The 19,544-nt window shown below is 41.6% G+C and overlaps 1 protein-coding gene across 2 annotated transcripts in view; it reads left to right on the plus strand.

Annotated features, from left to right (window-relative positions):
• LAPTM4B (lysosomal protein transmembrane 4 beta) overlaps positions 1-19,544 on the plus strand; it is an 86,010-nt gene that overhangs the window by 23,142 nt on the left and 43,324 nt on the right. For both annotated transcript variants that reach the window (XM_038555130.1, XM_038555131.1), the window contains exon 2: positions 6,997-7,108. In XM_038555130.1, coding sequence (XP_038411058.1) covers positions 6,997-7,108 — 112 coding nt within the window. The remainder of the gene's footprint in view (positions 1-6,996; positions 7,109-19,544) is intronic.

Below are 19,544 nucleotides of genomic sequence, written 5' to 3' on the forward strand. Positions count from 1 at the left end.
TGTCTGCCTTTGGCTCAGGTCATGATCCCTGGGCCCTGAGATAGAGCCCCCCCCAATCAGGCTCTATGCTCTGTGGGGAATCTGCTTCTCTCTCTTCCTCTGCCCCTCCCCTCGCTCCTGCTCTCTCTCTCACTCTCATTCACTCTCAAGTAAATGAAACCTTTCTTTTAAAAAAAAGGTACATCTGCAAACCTACTACCTGGTTTATATATAAAATTGTATGTTTTAGTGTTTTTAGTCTGTAATTTATACATATGAACATATCACACATATACATAGAACTGGAGTAACATTTTTATACTGTAGTTTGCATTTAACACACTGAACATTTTTTATTGTTAATACTTTGAAATATGATTTTTAATGCTTAAGATTCTATTATTTGGTAGTAATATTATTAAGCCATTCTACTTTTGTTTCAAGTTTTTATTTATTTATTTATTTATTTAATTTTTTTATTTTTTTATTTATTTATGATAGGCACACAGTGAGAGAGAGAGAGGCAGTGACACAGGCAGAGGGAGAAGCAGGCTCCATGCACCGGGAGCCTGACGTGGGATTCGATCCCGGATCTCCAGGATCGCACCCTGGGCCAAAGGCAGGCGCTAAACCGCTGCGCCACCCAGGGATCCCTGTTTCAAGTTTTCATTATAGATAAGTCTGCAGTCATTTTTGGACAGCATTTTCAGTACAAATTTCTAACTGTTGTGTAACGATTATCTCAGTGAATTTGAATATTATTAAGGTTCTCATGTTGAAGCTTTTAAAAAATGAGCTGATAATTACATTTAACATTTTCAGTTGTTTAGACTGAAGCTGTAGGTATCACTGTTCACTTAGGATGTGATATATGATTTAAAGGTAAAGAGCATTCTGGCTGGGACACCTGGGTGGCTCAGCGGTTGAGGGTCTGCCTTTGGCCCAGGGCGTGATCCTCGAGTCCTGGGATCGAGTCCCATGTTGGGTTCCCTGCATGGAGCATGCTTCTCCCTCTGCCTACGTCTCTGCCCCTCTCTCTGTGTCTCTCATGAATAAATAAATAAAACCTTTGAAAAAAATAATAAAGAGCATTCTGGATCCCTGGAGAACATACAATGGTCTCATCACTAAAGTAATTGGACAGAAGTTGAATTTATTTACATACGGAAGTAATCATTGTCAAGACCAAGGAAAAAAATATGTGACACCACAGGAACACTTTGTAAATAGAACAGGAACAGTTTGTACACGACCTATCCAGACAGACAAGGAAGTCCAAGCATAAATGAGCATTAGCTGAACAACATCACAAATATGCCCACTCTTTCTTTTACATTTAGATCAGCTGTGGTCATTACATAATCTGCTCCTGGCAAGTCTTTGTGTCTTCTTCATTCTCATTTGCAGTCATTTCGTTCTTAATCAGAACTGATGATTGGGTGATTTTTGATGATGATTGGGTGATCCTCTCTCTTTCAGGAAGTCCTTCCTACCCAGTGTTCTTTGGGCTTTGACTTAATTTGACCTTTTCCACCTGAGTGTGTAGTAGCCACCGTGGATAGTCCTCTCCTGGCTCCTTTGCATAGACCTCAGCCCTCATGGATCCTCTGTCAACCTACTGTAGTCACTATATATATCACCCATGGCATGCCAAATCCCCATCCAGCAGTAGAGGTTTTATGACACAGTGCATATGTGTCAACACACAGTTTTCTTATGCCCATTTCACTCTGATGAAAAGAACACAGTGGTGACTAGTCCTCTGTGATATGTAACGACCTTACCATCACATCTTTGTTTTATCTTTGTCCCCCACTTTCTGGACTATCTTGTAAAGAACTAGGGCAGCTGGAAGGGCAGTTGGCTCCAAGACTGTGGTCTGTGGCTTGTGAGTCTGGAGAGAAGAGCCACAGGACTGGTGCCATGGAGGAGAAGATGACAGTGAGCAGAGCAGCTAGGGCACAGCCAGGTGCAGGAACCAGGGCCCATGGTGGAGCGAGAAGCACACTGAACCAGTGACTAGAACTCTGCTGCCGGGAGTGATGTGCTGGGTACAGGCGACCAGAGCAAAACCAGGGCTGGCCCGAACACCAAAGGTCGGCTAAAAACAGGCGGAAAGCATGATTCTTTGGGCCTCCGCGAAGTACTTTCCAGCACAACGAGTCTAAAATCAGCCTCATCTAGCCTCTGTCATGTCCCATATTTCTGGTAGTAATAAGGTGGGATCCTATAACCCAGCCTTGAAACACCGAGGCTTGTTTGTGTCCCGTTATCTTTGCCTCTTGTCAGTGAATATGGCTCTGATGATGCTGCCTCTCTACATGGAAAGGCCTTGGGGTTCCAACTGTGGCTCTTCTAACACTAGGACCTGAGGTGAGGTCCCTTCACCTCTGAAAGTAACCTGTGAGACCACGGTCCCACCATGCTGTCTTGAGAATACAGGAAAGTGGAAGGAACCTCTTGTTACTCCTCAGGAGACCGGTGCAGTGCTCTCCAGCTCAAGGGGCCTGTCTCCTGCTGAGCCCCCCATCTCTTCTGGTTCGGTCTTCCTAGTGACAGGACTCTGATCATGTCTTACCCCAGCTCAGAAACCTTTATGGCATCTTCATTAACTATTACCTTGAAGCCCCAGGCTCCTGTCCTGCTCCTAAGGACCATCCACCATCCAGTCTTAGTCTGCATTTCTTTCCTTTTCTTTTTTTATCTAAAGAATTATTGATTTATTTCAGAGAGAGAGAGTTAGCATGAGTCGGGGAGGGATAAAGGGAGAAAGAGACAAACAGTCTCCCCATACTGAGCATGGAGCCTGACAAGGGCCTGGATCCCAGGACCCCAAGCTCATGACTTGAGCCGAAATCAAGACTTCCGTACTCAACCGCTAAGCCTCCCAGGCCCCCACCCCAGCCTGCATTTCTGTTCTCATTCTCTTATACTTAACCTTGCCTGCTGTGTTCAGCCACATTGAGCTGCTTACTCTCTATTCAGTACAGGCCCCCATCCCAGTGGCCCTACTCAGACTGAATGTGTTCTTTTCCACACTGCTAAGCTTCCAAAACCTTCCCATCTCTCTGTCCCCTGTCCCAAGTGCTCCCATCTCTACAATGCCTCCCTGTGCCCTCAGTCTCAGGCTCAGGCTTCTAATCCCTTTCTCTGAACTTCCATTAGTCTTTCTCTGAACTCTTGGCATGCTTACTGCTGTATGCTTTGTGTTATTTGGGCACATGACTTATTTGACTTCATATTCTGAGTCCAGGAGAATTCTTCCTAAGCACTTAGTGCAGTTCCTATCTGTTGTTGCAGTTAGCAAGTGTGTTGTGATAAGTAAACCAGGCGTGGGGATAATAATAAGCTGATTAAGAGCTGACAGATGCTTTCTCCACTGAGTATTCTTAGCTCCCTTGGCAAACATAAGTGGACCATATATGCATGGGCTTTTTCTGGGCTTTCAGTTCTGTTCCATTGGCCCATGTGTTTATGCCTGTACTACACTTTTAATTACCATAAATTTGTTTTTGTTTTTTTAAGATTTTATTTATTTATTTGAGAGAGAGCACCAGCAGGGGGAGGAGCAGAGGGAGAGGGAGAAGCAGGCTCCCTGCTGAGCACAGAGCCCGACTTGAGGCTCCACCCTAGGACTCCTGAGATGATCTGAGCTGAAGGCAGACACTTAACTGACTGAGCCACCCAGGTGCCCCTAATACTACAAATTTGTAATAAAATCTGAAATCAGAAAAAAAAAAATGAGTTGACAGATGTGTTGGAACTAAAAAGACAGGACAACAGCGGTCTATTGCTAGCTGAGTGGCAGCCAGGTCATGTTCCATGCCAGCCAAGAGCTGTTATGTGGTTCTTGTTGAGGTGTAAAGAGGTAAGTGAACTCATTGGAGTGGCCATTAAATGCCAGTCACTCTGCTAGATGTTTTACTTGATTTACTCCTTTGAACCCCAATCAGATGATCACGTTCTTCCCTTTCTTTCTTTCTTTTTTTTTAAAGCTTTTATTTATTCATGAGAGACACACACACACAGAGGGGCAGAGACACAGGCAGAGGGAAAAGCAGGCTCCATGCAGGGAGCTCGACATGGGGCTCGATCCCAGGGCCCTAGGATAACGCTCCGGGCCGAAGGCAGGCACCAAACCGCTGAGCCACCCAGGGATCCCCTCTTGTACCCTTAAAATAAAATCCAAACTCTGTAACACTAGCCATACAGAATCCCTAAATGTGTCCTTCATATCCTTAACCGGATACACTGCCCTGCCTCCTCACTCCACCCAACCTCCACTGCTCCTTAAAGCTTTGCCTGTAAATCCTAGGTGTATGTCTTCCCTTTTCAGCCTCAAAACTGTGACCCATTATGGTAATAGTGAATATGCTGTCTTTGTATGGTGGCTTACTTTTTCAAAAATACAATCTTAGGTGATTTTGTCTCTGATCTTATTTCAGTTGGTAATCTTAGGACTGCCTTTTGCAAAGACAGGATTAGAGAGGGAATGAAGTGCCAAGAAAACTGGACAGTGTATCAAAGCACATCTTTGCTAAACATCACAAGCCAGCTGTAGGACTAACTCATACCTTTCTTTAAGCTTTAGATATGTTCTGATAAGCTTTCTTCAAATAGAGTTTGGCTAACCACACTGTCTTTAAAACGTGCTATGAAGTTTCTAGGATCTTTGAAGAGAAACAAGCAACCGGTAGTTCTAATAACCACTGTGGGGAGGGTAATTGGTGGATAGCAATAGGATGGAAACTGACTTTTCACTATATACTCTTTTGTACCTTAAGAAATTTTTTAACTACATATTTGTAATCGTTATTTATGTTAGCTTTATATATATGTACATACATTTGTATACATACATGTATGTACGTGTATTTTACACACACAGGATACATATGTATACTCTGAAATTGCTATTCATTCTCATTGTCATTTTATTTAAAAAAGCAATCAGATCATATGAGACAATTTGGAAAAAAAGAGGAAGAAAAATAATTATTCTGAATCCTACAATAATCCTTAAACGACCACTTGGGATTGCCACTGAAAAATGAATTCTGGGGTGCCTGGGGTGGCCCAGTCAGTTGAGCCTCCGACTCTTGATTTTGGCTCAGGTCATGATCTCAGGGTCCTAGGATTGAGCCCCACATTGGCTCCACCCTCAGCACAGAATCTGCTTATCCCTTTCCCCCTGTCCTCCCCCCATGCTTGCTCTCTCAAATAAATGAATAAGTAAATAAATAAAATACTTAAAAAAAGAAAAATGAATTCTGGAGTAGATGTTTTGTAGAACAAACAACCTGACATTCTCTTTGAACCTGTTTTGTAAGTAGGTCTACCAAATATGAATTTTATAGTAGTTTTCATAGAAATGTATATAGTTTTATAGAATTTTATAGTTTAGGCCTTTAGTTACTCTTGTAAGTAAAAGAATTTCCTCTACATAATCTTCATGGTCATTCATTTCTCTACCCCATTCTGACAAGAATAAAACACATGCAAAAAGGAGAAATAACCCAGTCTCATCCTGAGCCTCACCTAAGCTTTTACCACACCTGCCCCTCCAGCCCCACCGTAGTTGGTACATGGATATATAGCATGTAGCAAGGGCAGTTAGGAAGAATAAAGGAAGTAGAAATTGTAGAATGGCCAGAATTTCCCAATTAGTTGGATGTAGAGTTAAGGAAGATAGTCAGCCCAAAGATAATCAGTTTTTAAGTATAAACAGCAAGCTAAAAGATTAGGTTTTAGGAATCAAGATTCCTAAAACTCCATTTCTGCAGATTGTTAGCTGCCCTATCTTCTGTAATGTTCTTAACTCCCAAGCCTCAGTTTCTTCGTCTATAACATGGGGATAATTTAGTGCCAATTTCACTAGATTATTGGATGGCTTAAGAGCATGGGTCCATATAAAGCACTTAGTGTAGTGCTTGAGTGTTTTCCACTTTTTTAAAAAAAGATTTTATTTATTTATTCATGAGAGAGAGAGAGAGGCAGAGACACAGGCAGAGGGAGAAGCAGGCTCCATGCAGGGAGCCTGACGTGAGACTCAATCCCGGGTCCCCAGGATCAGGCCTTGGGCTGAAAGGGGGCGCTAAACCGCTGAGCCACCCGGGTTGCCCTCCACTTTTAATGATTAACCATGATGCTAGTTTTTTAAGATAGAGAACATAAAAAGAGGAACAGAGACAGGAGATGGTGAAGGAAGGTGATTTCCATTTACACGAGCTAAATTTAAAGTACCCAAGGGATGTTTATTCTGCAGTCTCCAGAAGGCAGAGGCGGGCCTGGGGTGGATATGGTCCACCTCACCTGTGCTACAAGAGGAATGATCCTGGCTCTGCCACTATACTGTGGTTTTGCATTCATTTTCTGTTACCTAGATGATCGCAAAGCTCAAATTGTATGAATCTGTGAAAATATTTGATCACCTGGAAGGCCTTGTGATTGCTTATCAGAGTACACTCGGCTAACTGGCGAGTTTGTGGGTCTTTCCAGCTTTGGGCGGGGGTGCTATTTTTTTTATTAATTAATTAATTAATTAATTAATTTATTTATTTATTTATTTATGATAGTCATACAGAGAGAGAGAGAGAGAGAGGCAGAGACACAGGCAGAGGGAGAAGCAGGCTCCATGCACCAGGAGCCTGACGTGGGATTCGATTCCGGGTCTCCAGGATCTCGCCCTGGGCCAAAGGCAGGCGCCAAACTGCTGCGCCACCCAGGGATCCCCTGGGGTGCTATTTATGTTGAGTGGTCTGCTTGCTACTTCAGAGTTTCTGCCCTGAGGCAGCAGGAGGTGACATCTAGCTGTCTGCCACAACCAAGCCAAGAGCCCTTGGTCTGAATGAGCATGTGGTGCTTCTGCCTTGGGAATGTTCTCCTGCCCCTCAGGACAGTGGCTTAGTGTTGAATGGGAGGAGTCTCTGTTGAAGTTAAATTCCATATGATCAGTTTAAGTTCCTGTTATAAAAAACATATCCTGGAGGTACTTAAATTTTTTTCCTTCTTATGCAGATCATCAACGCTGTGGTGCTGCTAATTCTGTTGAGCGCCCTGGCTGACCCAGACCAGTACCACTTTTCAAGTTCTGAGCTAGGTGGCGACTTTGAGTTCATGGATGATGCCAGTAAGTACATCAGATAGCAGTTGTAGATCTTCTGGTATTTTTCAAGGGCAGGGAATCCTGCTGCCAGTTCTTCCTGCTAAATTTCAAATACTGATTCATAGGCCCATTTGATCTGAGACATCACTTTCTTTCCATGGTTACAAATCAGATCAACAAATACTTATGTGCTGCTTGTGCTCTGCCCCTGTTCTAAGTGCAAGAGTCTAAATAAGATCTCTTTTTTTTATTGCACCTTGCATTAACTTTCCCATCTTTTTTTTTTTTTTTTTTTCATGATAGTCAGAGAGAGAGAGAGAGAGAGGCAGAGACACAGGCAGAGGGAGAAGCAGGCTCCATGCACTGGGAGCCCGACGTGGGATTCGATCCCAGGACTCCAGGATCCCGCCCTGGGCCAAAGGCAGGCGCCAAACTGCTGCGTCACCCAGGGATCCCTCCCATCTTTTAAATTATTGCTTTGTCATAGTCTTTTTACCCTGGGCCTTTTGGCCTTTTTGAGAGGATGGGAAGTAAATGGCAGGAAGCAAGGTCAAAAGGATCACACATATCTATCTCATTGGGTCTTCTATTATGTCTCTGTATTCACCTTTATTTTAGGAGATGATCATTCTTTATTCCAGAAACTGTGCTCATTATTTGGTGGACTTGGGCTTTTTTCTAATAAGTAAAAACATACACAGGGATATGGTTGTGGGATAGGCCAGAAGGAGGCTAGGCACCCAGCTCTTAAGATCATGGATACCTGAACATTTTATAATTATAGTTATGCTGTGTCCACACTTAAAGGGGCAGTATTGTGCATAATCCCAAACAAAAGATCATGCAAATTTAATTGGAGACCTATAAATGCATTAAAAAAAATGTTGGGGCAAAATGAGTAAGGTGGGGAAAGAGCGACTCGAGATGGGTTTTAGGCATAGACCAGGAACATTCGAAAGACCATGAGGCTTGTGGGTTCTATTCTCAGGGTCAGAAAAATCACTATTCAGTGGTTTTCAGAATTCAGTGGTTATGCACTGATGTGTCTTCTGCAGATTCCTTTCATCGCTAAGAAGAGGATGCATTTAGGAGACTGGTGTGTGAGCACAGAAGCCAGGACACTAGTTTGGAGGTGTTTCCCTGTGATCCAAGACTGTACTGAGGTTAAGGAAGAGGGTGGGTTTTGGAGGTAGGATTGATAGACCTTGTTAGTGTGGGTAAGAAAGGAAAGGGAGGAATCCAAGATGATCCCTGCTTTCCAGCTTGAATAAAAGACCTGAGCTTCAGTGAGGTGAGAGAATCTGGAGTCAGGAGATGAGAGTACACCTGACGGAGGGAGCTCGACTTTGCTTTAAGTGATTCACTGCGTTCGTTAGGAGTCTAGGCTCTGAAGCAAAAGACCTTAGTCTGAATCCTGACTGTGCCATGTTTTTTTTTTTTTTAAGATTTTTATTTGTTTATTCATGAGAGACAGAGAGAGAGAGAGAGGCAGAGACACAGGCAGGAGAAGCAGGCTCCATGCAGGGAGCCTGATGTGGGACTTGATCCCAGGACTCCAGGATCATGCCCTGAGCTGAAGGCAGGCCCCAAATCGCTGAGCCACCCAGGGATCCCCTGTGCCATGTATTAAATGTGTTAACATGGGGCTACTTAACTTAGTGTGCCTTCTATTCCCAGTCTGCAAGATAGGGTTGATCATAGTATCTGCCTCATGGGATAGTCATGGTGATTAAATCAATTAGTGCATGAAAAATGCTTAGAATGCAGTCTGGGCCATGGTAAATGCTCAATATATTTTGCTTTTACTAACCATTCTTATTTAGGTATGGTCCAGTTGGAATATGAGCTGTCTTAGAGTAGAGAGATTAAAATGGGGGGTGGCTCTGTAACCCAGAACCCAATGTCTGGGCTGATGTAAATTTGAGCACATCAGCCTAAAATGGTATTTATATTAAGGACATAGTGAAAGGAAAAGGAAAGGGGTCCCAGATTGTGCCCTGTAGGAGCGCCAACAGTAGAGGTCAGAACAGGAGCCTGAGAGGAACTGGTACTGAAGTAAATAGAAAACCAGGAGATGCTTTCTTTTCTTTTTTATTAAAGATTTATTTATCTATTTTAGAGAGAGACAGAGAGAGAAAAAAAAGAGCAGAGTGAAAGGGACAGGCAGACGCCCTGCTGAGCGTGGAGCTCAACACAGGGCTCAGTCTCATGCTCTTAAGATCATGACCTAGAACCGAAACCAAGAGTTGGATGCCCAACCTACCGAGCCATCCAAATGCCCCCAGGAGATGCTTTCTATCTGTCACCTTCCACTACCGTAACTTTGTAATATGTACTAAGCAATCAGGACATTATATTCTGGAGTGTGGGACCTTGTCAGACTGAGATGAGGCTTCTGCTATAACATTGCTCCTTCTGTCTATTTTGAATGACCCTGTTACTTTTACAGATTTTCCAGAAAGGGTAATGAGTTCTGTTAATATTAAATTAATATCTCTGCCTTCCCTCCCTTTAGCTAAAAGACCATGTAGTCTATATGTATAATGTTTGATTGATATTTATTCTATTTATTTATTTATTTATTTATTTTTTGGATTGGCATTTAAAAACAAATTATCTTTCACTGTTTCCAGTAGCAGGATTCCATTTCTAAGGTAATTGAGGTTAGAAAAAGAATTTTTAAATGATACAGCTATGGTTCTCTCTGAATCGAACAGTAACACTATATGCCTTGCTCTAATTCCCAGAGATTAAGCTGGTAATGAGCCTCTGGCAGTATAGGCTTAATTTAGCTGACTTCGAAGACTTGCTGGGACTTAAGAGTTTAAAATAGTAATTGTTCTCTAATGTCCTGGATATTAATTCCAGTGCATTTGAGTTTTCTCTCATATCTCATATGTTTGAAGGAAATGAATGAAGAGTTTGTAATTATGGTTAGGACTATCAGTCTTTTGAATCACATGTTATAAAAAGGTACAAAAGAGTAGATATTCACTTGAGTAAATCTTTTTTTAACTTCTTTCCGCTTACATTTCCTTTTCACATGCTTTTGTCTCCTTTTTTTAAAGATTTTATTTATTTACTTGAGAGAGAGCAAAAGAGAGAGAGAGGATGAGCAGAGCGGAGGGGTAGAGGGAGAGGAGGAAGCAGGCTCTCCACTGAGCAGGGATCCTGATGTGGGGTTCCATCCCAGGACCCCGGGATCATGACCTGAGCCGAAGGCAGACGCTCAACCACTGAGCCACCCAAGAGCCCCTGATCTCCTTTTTAAAACAAATTTGTAGGTCAAATTTTATCGCGTTTGACAAGCCTTTCTATGTTTTATTCACATATGGATAGAATTAAATAATCCTTGAAATGGGCATAATCAATTGCTTTAAGTAGCAGTTTTAAGTTGTTATCTTTTTGGAATAGTTGTGGCCATCTGCAGATTTTATCCAGAAGGACAGAGCAGGAATGTGTTTCACTTTTCCATATGGTATTTTACTAAAACGATCTGGGAGAAGAAGATGTGTTATTTACATCAGGAAGAGCCATATGGGAGAATCCAGTGGGATAAAGAAAGAAAATATATAGATTTCTTTAAAAAAAAAAATCTAGCCCTTTAACATTTGTATTTTAATATATATTTTATATGATGCAAAAATATTAGTGACAATACATATTTATAATTTATAAATAAGTATGTATTTTTATGTTACACCCTCCTCCCCACCTCCCAAATTGACCATACTAGGAAAGAATAAGGAAGTGTCATCAATTCAAGGAAACTACAGAGACACAACTAATGTCGGTCGTATGAGATCCTGGATTGGATTTTGGAATAATAAAAGGACATTAAGGGGGAGACAAGTGAAATTTACCTAAGTTTTGTAGTCTAATTAATAGTATCATATAAATGTTAATTTCCTGGTTTTGATGATAAACGGTTACTACTAGGGGAAGCAGGATGAAGGGTATACTTGAACTCTCTACTGTTCTTGTAACTTGCCTATATGTCCAAAATGATTTCAGGATAAAAAGTCAAAGAAAAAAATAGTTCAATCTGTTGACTTAGAGGGCCAAAGGATAATAATTAAAAAGCATATATGTGTGGCATTTGGTATTATACACTCATAACTTACTTTGAGTAGAAGTAGACTTCATGGCATTTTATTTGTAAAATTTTAATGGATTCGCCAAGAATTGTGGCAGGAAGTATCAGTGCTGTGCGTGGTGCCAAAGAGCCCATCAGTCAAATTAATTTCTGGTTAATTTTGCAGGAGATATGTCTTTTCAGTCAAACTTAGTTTTATTTACCAAGTAGACATGCTTGGCATAAAGAAGGAAATGTACATAAAAATAATAAAGAATTGATGGTTAGCATATATGGGCCCCCCCCCCCCCCCCCCCCCGATTTAGGATAAAGACACCACTACATTTATTGGAGAAAAGATGATCTTTTCAATAAATAGTTCTGGGTGAAATCAATGAGAGAAAAACACATACTTCACAAAAGAAGATATCCATAGAACCAATAAACAGGAAAATATTCTCCACATTATTAGTTGTAAGGGAAATACAGATTATAAGCACAGTAGTGAAGCACTGCCCCTTTCCAAAGTGGCCAACACTAACCAAACTGATAATACCACCTCTGCTGATAAAGATGTGGAATGGCTGGAATTCCCAGATTGCTGCTGGGAGTATAAATCGTACAACCATTTTTGGGAAAACTAAAGCTAAATATACATCTACCCTGTGACTCTGCAGTTCCACTCCTAGATATGGACCTTGCAGAAATGAGTGCTTGTGTCCATCATAAGCCAGGTGTAAAAATGGTCTTAGTAGCTTTATTTATAACAGCTCCAAATTGGAAACAATCCAGATTCCCACCAGTGATAGAATAGACAGAAATGAAGTGATCCAAAATGAAACCATATAAGCAAAAAGGTGATGGTGATTCACTGTACTTTTCTATATGTTTGAAAGTTTTGATAAAAAATAAAAATCTAAGAATGAGGTGCCTGGGTGGCTCAGTTGGTTGAGTGTCTGACTCTAGGTTTTAGCTCAGGCCATGATCTCAGGATCGTGAGATTGAGTTGGGCTTCACACTGGGCTCTCCCTCTCCCTCTGTCCCTACCCCCACCCCATGTGCTCTCTCTCTTAAATACATAAAGTAATTAATTTTAAAAATCTAAGAAATAGGAAAAAAGAATGACCAGGCTTTCCATATGGCTCTTGGCACTACAGAGTAGAGCTCTCCTTGCTCTGTCATTTGGAAAGGGCCCCCAGCTACTTACTTGCTCCAGATAGATCCTCCACATACACTAGGCAGTCAGTCTGCACAGTTTGTCTACTGTGCATAAAAATCCCAACAGTCTTAAGGAAATAGACACACATATGCAGCAGCAGAGGAAGTGAAGCCATAGGAACCATCCTGGTTCCTTTCTTTTCATCCATTCACCCTCTTGTCCTCCCATCTGTGTATTTATCTTTAAGTTGTGTGGCTCAAAAAGTTGCATATTTTACACATTGACTACATCTTGCTTATTATTCTATTTTTTTTTAAATTTTATTTATTCATGAGAGACAGAGAGGTACAGACACAGGCAGAGGGGGAAGCAGGGTCCCTGCGGGGACCCTGGTGGCAGGACTCGAACCAAGGACCCTGGGATCACACCCTGAGCCAAAGGAAGATGCTCAACTACCGAACCACCCAGGTGCCTCTCGCTTATTTTTTAAAAAAAGATAATTCAATGAAAATTCTCAATATTTTTTTACACAGATGTAGATGTAAGACGACCACTAGGGATAATTAAGTGATCTGGATAATCAAGGCCAGCAATTACTATCTCTAGACCTGAAGGAGGGGTGGAGGCTATAGTTACTGGAGCTGGGAATGAGGGACTCATACAGGGTTAACCTCTGCATCAGGATCAGTGATTTCTGGTCTAGGGCCACAGCCAACCAAAGGCAACCTCAGCTTCCCTTTGATCTTATGTCTGGGCTCCATACTAGCTGGACTCCACTTAAGCCAGAGGGTAAGAGAGGCTGTTAGAGCCCATAAGGGTCTGCCTCCTGGGCCAGAGAACTGGATGGTGAAAGGCAAATGGAAGACCTCTGGTAGAATTACTCACTTGTTCAATTGGATGTTCCACCTAACCAGCTATTTTGCCTCCTGCATGTTTCCCCACTTTGTCTGCAAGAATAAAGAACTGTGCTAAATGTCTTTTAAAAATTAGATACATTAAGCCAGGGCACCTCGGTGGCTCAGTTGGTTAAGTGTCTGCCTTCAGCTCAGGTCATGATTTCAGGATCCTGGGATTGAGCCCCACACCGGCTCCCTGCTCAGTGGGGAACCTGCTTCTCTCTATCCCTCTGTGCCCACCCACTCCCACACATGCTCTCTCTCTCAAATAAAATCTTTTAAAAATAAAATAAAATTTGATACATCAAGCCTGCAGATTATTTTTTTAAAGATGTATTTATTTTAGAGAGAGAGAGTGAGCAAGCAGGGGAGGGGACAGAGGGAGATGGAAAGAATCTCAAGCAAATACTGTGATGAGCACAGAGCCCAGTGCAGAGCTCGATCTGATGATCCTGGGATCACGACCTGAGCTAAAACCAAGAGTTGATTGACTGCTAACCCACTGAGCCACCCTGGCAAACCATGCCCCACTTTCCCCCAGCCCCCAAATTGCTTTGATTTGTTTGAGCTTCCGAGTTGGCTGGGGATTGAGTGGGAACTAAAATAGCTGAAGCACCGAGTGCGCTTCCTTTTGTGTTTTCTCACCTGCATCTGCTCTGATGATGAATTTTGTTGTTGTTGCTGTTGCTTGCATTTTAATGTGTTTGAAATCAGGATGTGATTTACAATTTCGTGTGGATTTAGTGTGAGGACATTGTTTTTCCTCCAAATACTTATTTTGAAAAAAATTCAAACTTTCAGAAAAGTTTCGTGTACAATGAACATCCATCTTGCTTTTTTCATTAATAATAATTTCTTTTTTTAATAAATTAATTTTTTATTGGTGTTCAATTTACCAACAGACAGAATAACACCCAGTGCTCATCCCGACAAGTGCCCCCCTCAGTGCCCATCACCCAGTCACCCCCACCCCCGCCCTCCTCCCCTTCCACCACCCCGAGTTCGTTTCCCAGAGTTAGGAGTCTTTATGTTCTGTCTCCCTTTCTGATATTTCCCACACATTTCTTCTCCCTTCCCTTCTATTCTCTTTCACTATTATTTATATTCCCCAAGTGAATGAGAACATACAATGTTTGTCCTTCTCCGATTGACTTACTTCACTCAGCATAATACCCTCCAGTTCCATCCACGTTGAAGCAAATGGTGGGTATTTGTCATTTCTAATGGCTGAGGAATATTCCATTGTATACATAAACCACATCTTCTTTATCCATCATCTTTCGATGGACACCGAGGCTCCTTCCACAGTGTGGCTATTGTGGACATTGCTGCTAGAAACATCGGGGTGCAGGTGTCCCGGCGTTTCATTGCATCTGTATCTTTGGGGTAAATCCCCAACAGTGCAATTGCTGGGTCGTAGGGCAGGTCTATTTTTAACTCTTTGAGGAACCTCCACACAGTTTTCCAGAGTGGCTGCGCCAGTTCACATTCCCACCAACAGTGCAGGAGGGTTCCCTTTTCTCCGCATCCTCTCCAACATTTGTGGTTTCCTGCCTTGTTAATTTGCCCCATTCTTACTGGTGTGAGGTGGGATCTCATTGTGGTTTTGATTTGTATTTCCCTGATGGCAAGTGATGCAGAGCATTTTCTCCTATGCATGTTGGCCATGTCTATGTCTTCCTCTGTGAGATTTCTGTTCATGTCTTTTGCCCATTTCATGATTGGATTGTCTGTTTCTTTGGTGTTGAGTTTAATAAGTTCTTTATAGATCTTGGAAACTAGCCCTTTATCGGATACGTCATTTGCAAATATCTTCTGTAGGTTGTCTTTGAGTTTTGTTGACTGTATCCTTTGCTGTGCAAAAGCTTCTTATCTTGATGAAGTCCCAATAGTTCATTTTTGCTTTTGTTTCTTCTGCTTTCGTGGATGTATCTTGCAAGAAGTTACTGTGGCTGAGTTCAAAAAGGGTGTTGCCTGTGTTCTCCTCTAGGATTTGATCGAATCTTGTCTCACATTTAGATCTTTCTAAATGAAAGGTGAAAGAGAGTGGTCTAGTTTCATTCTTCTGCATGTGGATGTCCAATTTTCCCAGGACCATTTATTGAAGAGACTTTCTTTCTTCCAGTGGATAGTCTTTCCTCCTTTATCAAATATTAGTTGACCATAAAGTTCAGGGTCCACTTCTGGGTTCTCTATTCTGTTCCATTGATCTGTGTGTCTGTTTTTGTCCAGTACCACACTGTTTTGATGACCACAGCTTTGTAGTACAACCTCAACTCTGGCATTGTGATGCCCCCAGATATGGTTTTCTTTTTTAAAATCCCCCTGGCTATTCGGGGTCTTTTCTGATTTCACACAAATCTTAAAATAATTTGTTCTAACTCTCTGAAGAAAGTCCATGGTATTTTGATAGGGATTGCATTAAACGTGTAAATTGCCCTGGGTAACATTGACATTTTCACAATATTAATTCTGCCAATCCATGAGCATGGAATATTTTTCCATCTCTTTGTGTCTTCCTCAATTTCTTTCAGAAGTGTTCTATAGTTTTTAGGGTAGAGATCCTTTACCTCCTTGGTTAGGTTTATTCCTAGGTATCTTATGCTTTTGGGTGCAGTTGTAAATGGGATTGACTCCTTAATTTCTCTTTCTTCAGTCTCATTGTTAGTGTATAGAAATGCCATTGATTTCTGGGCATTGGTTTTGTATCCTGCCACGCTACCAAATTGCTGTATGAGTTCTAGCAATCTTGGGGTGGAGGCTTTTGGGTTTTCTATGTAGAGTATCATGTCATCGGCAAAGAGGGAGAGTTTGACTTCTTCTTTGCCAATTTGAATGCCTTTAATGTCTTTTTGTTGTCTGATTGCTGAGGCTAGGACTTCCAGTACTATGTTGAATAGCAGTGGTGAGAGTGGACATCCCTGTCTTGTTCCTGATCTTAGGGGAAAGGCTCCCAGTGCTTCCACATTGAGAATGATATTTGTTGTGGGCTTTTCGTAGATGGCTTTTAAGATGTTGAGGAATGTTCCCTCTATCCCTACACTCTGAAGAGTTTTGATCAGGAATGGATGCTGTATTTTGTCAAATGCTTTCTCTGTATCTAATGAGAGGATCATATGGTTCTTGGTTTTTCTCTTGCTGATATGATGAATCACATTGATTGTTTTACAAGTGTTGAACCAGCCTTGTGTCCCGGAGGTAAATCCTACTTGGTCATGGTGAATAATTTTCTTAATGTGCTGTTGGATCCTATTGGCTAGTATCTTGTTGAGAATTTTTGCAACCATGTTCATCAGGGATATTGGTCTGTAATTCTCCTTTTTGGTGGAGTCTTTGGTTTTGGAATTAGGGTGATGCTGGCCTCATAGAACGAATTTGGAAGTACTCCATCTCTTTCTATCTTTCCAAACAGCTTTAGTAGGATAGGTATGGTTTCTTCTTTAAACGTTTGATAGAATTCCCCTGGGAAGCCATCTGGCCCTGGACTCTTGTGTCTTGGGAGGTTTTTGATGACTGCTTCAATTTCCTCCCTGGTTATTGGCCTGTTCAGGTTTTCTATTTCTACCGGTTCCAGTTTTGGTAGTTTGTGGCTTTCCAGAATGCATCCATTTCTTCTAGATTGCCTAATTTATTGGCATATAGCTGTTCATAATATGTTTTTAAAATCGTTTGTTTTTCCTTGGTGTTGGTAGTGATCTCTCCTTTCTCATTCATGATTTTATTAATTTCAGTCTTCTCTCTCTTCTTTTTAATAAGGCTGGCTAATGGTTTATCTATCTTATTAATTCTTTCAAAGAACCAACTCCTGGTTCTGTTGATCTGTTCCATAGTTCTTCTGGTCTCGATTTCCTTGAGTTCTGCTCGAATCTTAATTAACTCTCTTCTTCTGGGTGTTGGATCTATCTGCTGTTTTTTCTCTAGCTCCTTTATGTGTAAGGTTAGCTTTTGTATTTGAGTTCTTTCCAGTTTTTGAGTGGATGCTTGTATTGCGATGTATTTCCCCCTTAGGACTGCTTTTGCTGCATCCCACAGATTTTGAATGGTTGTATCTTCATTCTCACAAGTTTCCATGAATCTTTTTAATTCTTCTTTAATTTCCTGGTTGACCCTTTCATCTTTTAGCAGGATGGTCCTTCACCTCCACGTGTTTGAGGTCCTTCCACACTTCTTGTTGTGATTTAGTTCTAATTTCAAGGCATTATGGTCTGAGAATATGCAGGGGACAATCCCAATCCTTTGGTATCGGTTCAGACCCTATTTGTGACCCAGTATGTGGTCTATTCTGGAGAAAGTTCCATGTGCACTTGAGAAGAATGTGTATTCAGTTGAGTTTGGATGTAAAGTTCTGTAGATATCTGTGAAATCCATCTGGTCCAGTGTATCATTTAAAGCTTTCGTTTCTTTGGAGATGTTGTGCTTAGAAGACCTATCGAGTATAGAAAGAGCTAGATTGAAGTCAACAAGTATAAATGTATTATTATCTAAGTATTTCTTCACTTTGGTTATTAATTGGTTTAAATATTTGGCAGCTCCCACATTCGGGGCATATATATTGAGGATTGTTAAGTCCTCTTGTTGGATAGATCCTTTAAATATGAGATAGTGTCCCTCTTTATCTCTCACTACAGTCTTCAGGGTAAATTTTAGTTTATCTGATATAAGGATGGCTACCCCTGCTTTCTTTGAGGACCATTTGAATGGTAAATGGTTCTCCAACCTTTTATTTTTAGGTTGTATGTGTCCTTCTGTCTAAAATGAGTCTCTTGTAGACAGCAAATAGATGGGTCCTGCTTTTTTATCCAGTCTGACGCCCTGAGCCTTTTGATGGGTTCATTAAGCCCGTTCACGTTCTGAGTTACTATTGAGAGATATGAGTTTAGTGTCATCATGATATCTATTCAGTCCTTGTTTTTGTGGATTGTTCCACTGAACTTCTTCTTAAAGGGGAATTTTAAGAGTCCCCCTTAAAATTTCTTGCAGAGCTGGTTTGGAGGTCACATATTCTTTTAGTCCCTGCCTGTCTTGGAAGCTCTTTATCTCTCCTTCCATTTTGAATGAGAGCCTTGGTGGATAAAGTATTCTTGGTTGCATGTTCTTCTCATTTAGGACCCTGAATATATCCTGCCAGCCCTTTCTGGCCTGCCAGGTCTCTGTGGAGAGGTCTGCTGTTACCCTAATGCTCCTCCTCATAAAAGTCAGGGATTTCTTGTCTCTTGCTGCTTTAAGGATGTTCTCTTTATCTTTGGAATTTGCAAGCTTCTCTATTAAATGTCAAGGTGTTGAACGGTTTTTATTGATTTTAGGGGGGTTCTCTCTATTTCCTGGATCTGAATGCCTGTTTCCCTTCCCAGATTAGGAAAGTTTTCAGCTATGATTTGTTCAAATACATATTCTGGCCCTCTGTCCCTTTCGGCGCCCTCAGGAACCCCAATTAAAAGTAGGTTTTTCTTCCTCAGGCCGTCGTTTATTTCCCTTAATCTGTCTTCATGGTCTTTTAATTGTTTGTCTCTTTTTTCCTCAGTTTCCCTCTTTGCCATCAACTTGTCTTCTATGTCACTCACTCGTTCTTCCACCTCGTTAAGTCTCGTCGTTAGGACTTCTAGTTTGGATTGCATCTCATTCAATTCATTTTTAATTTCTGCCTGATTGGATCTAAATTCTGCAGTCATGAAGTCTCTTGAGTCCTTTCTGCTTTTTTCTAGAGCCACCAGTAGCTGTATAATAGTGCTTCTGAATTGGCTTTCTGACATTGAATTGTAATCCAGATTTTGTAACTCTGTGGGAGAGAGGACTGTTTCTGATTCTTTCTTTTGAGGTGAGCTTTTCCTTGTAGTCATTTTGTTCAGTGCAGAGTGGCCAAAAACAAGTTATACTGGGAAAAGGAGAAACAGAGGAGAGAAAGAAGGAAAGAAAAGAGAAAAAGGAAAAAGAAAAAAGGAAGAAAAAAAGCAAAAAAGAGAAGAAAAAGAAAGAAAGGGGGAAAAAAGGGTGGGGGAAGCAATCAGAAATAAAAAACAACAATAACAACAACAACAACAACAACAAAAACCACGGGGGAGTATCTTCTGTTTCTGCGTACTTTAAGTCCCTTGACTTCCCCTGGAACTGGTCCATCTAGCTGGTCTTCTGGGGGAGGGGCCTGTTGTGCTGATTTTCAGGTGTTAGCACTTGGGGTAGCTGCTGTGCCCCCTGCCTGGTGCAGGGCTCAGTGGGGGTTGTTCACCCCGTGAGGCCGCAGGAGGAACCACCACAGTGGCGGCGGCAGCTCTGGAGCCCTGGAGTCAGCTCCCGCAGTCACCACGGAGCTCTCGGTCTGCAGGGCCTGGAGGC

The sequence above is a fragment of the Canis lupus genome, chromosome 13 (genome assembly GCF_011100685.1).
Source record: "Canis lupus familiaris isolate Mischka breed German Shepherd chromosome 13, alternate assembly UU_Cfam_GSD_1.0, whole genome shotgun sequence".
NCBI classification, from domain to species: Eukaryota; Metazoa; Chordata; class Mammalia; order Carnivora; family Canidae; genus Canis; species Canis lupus.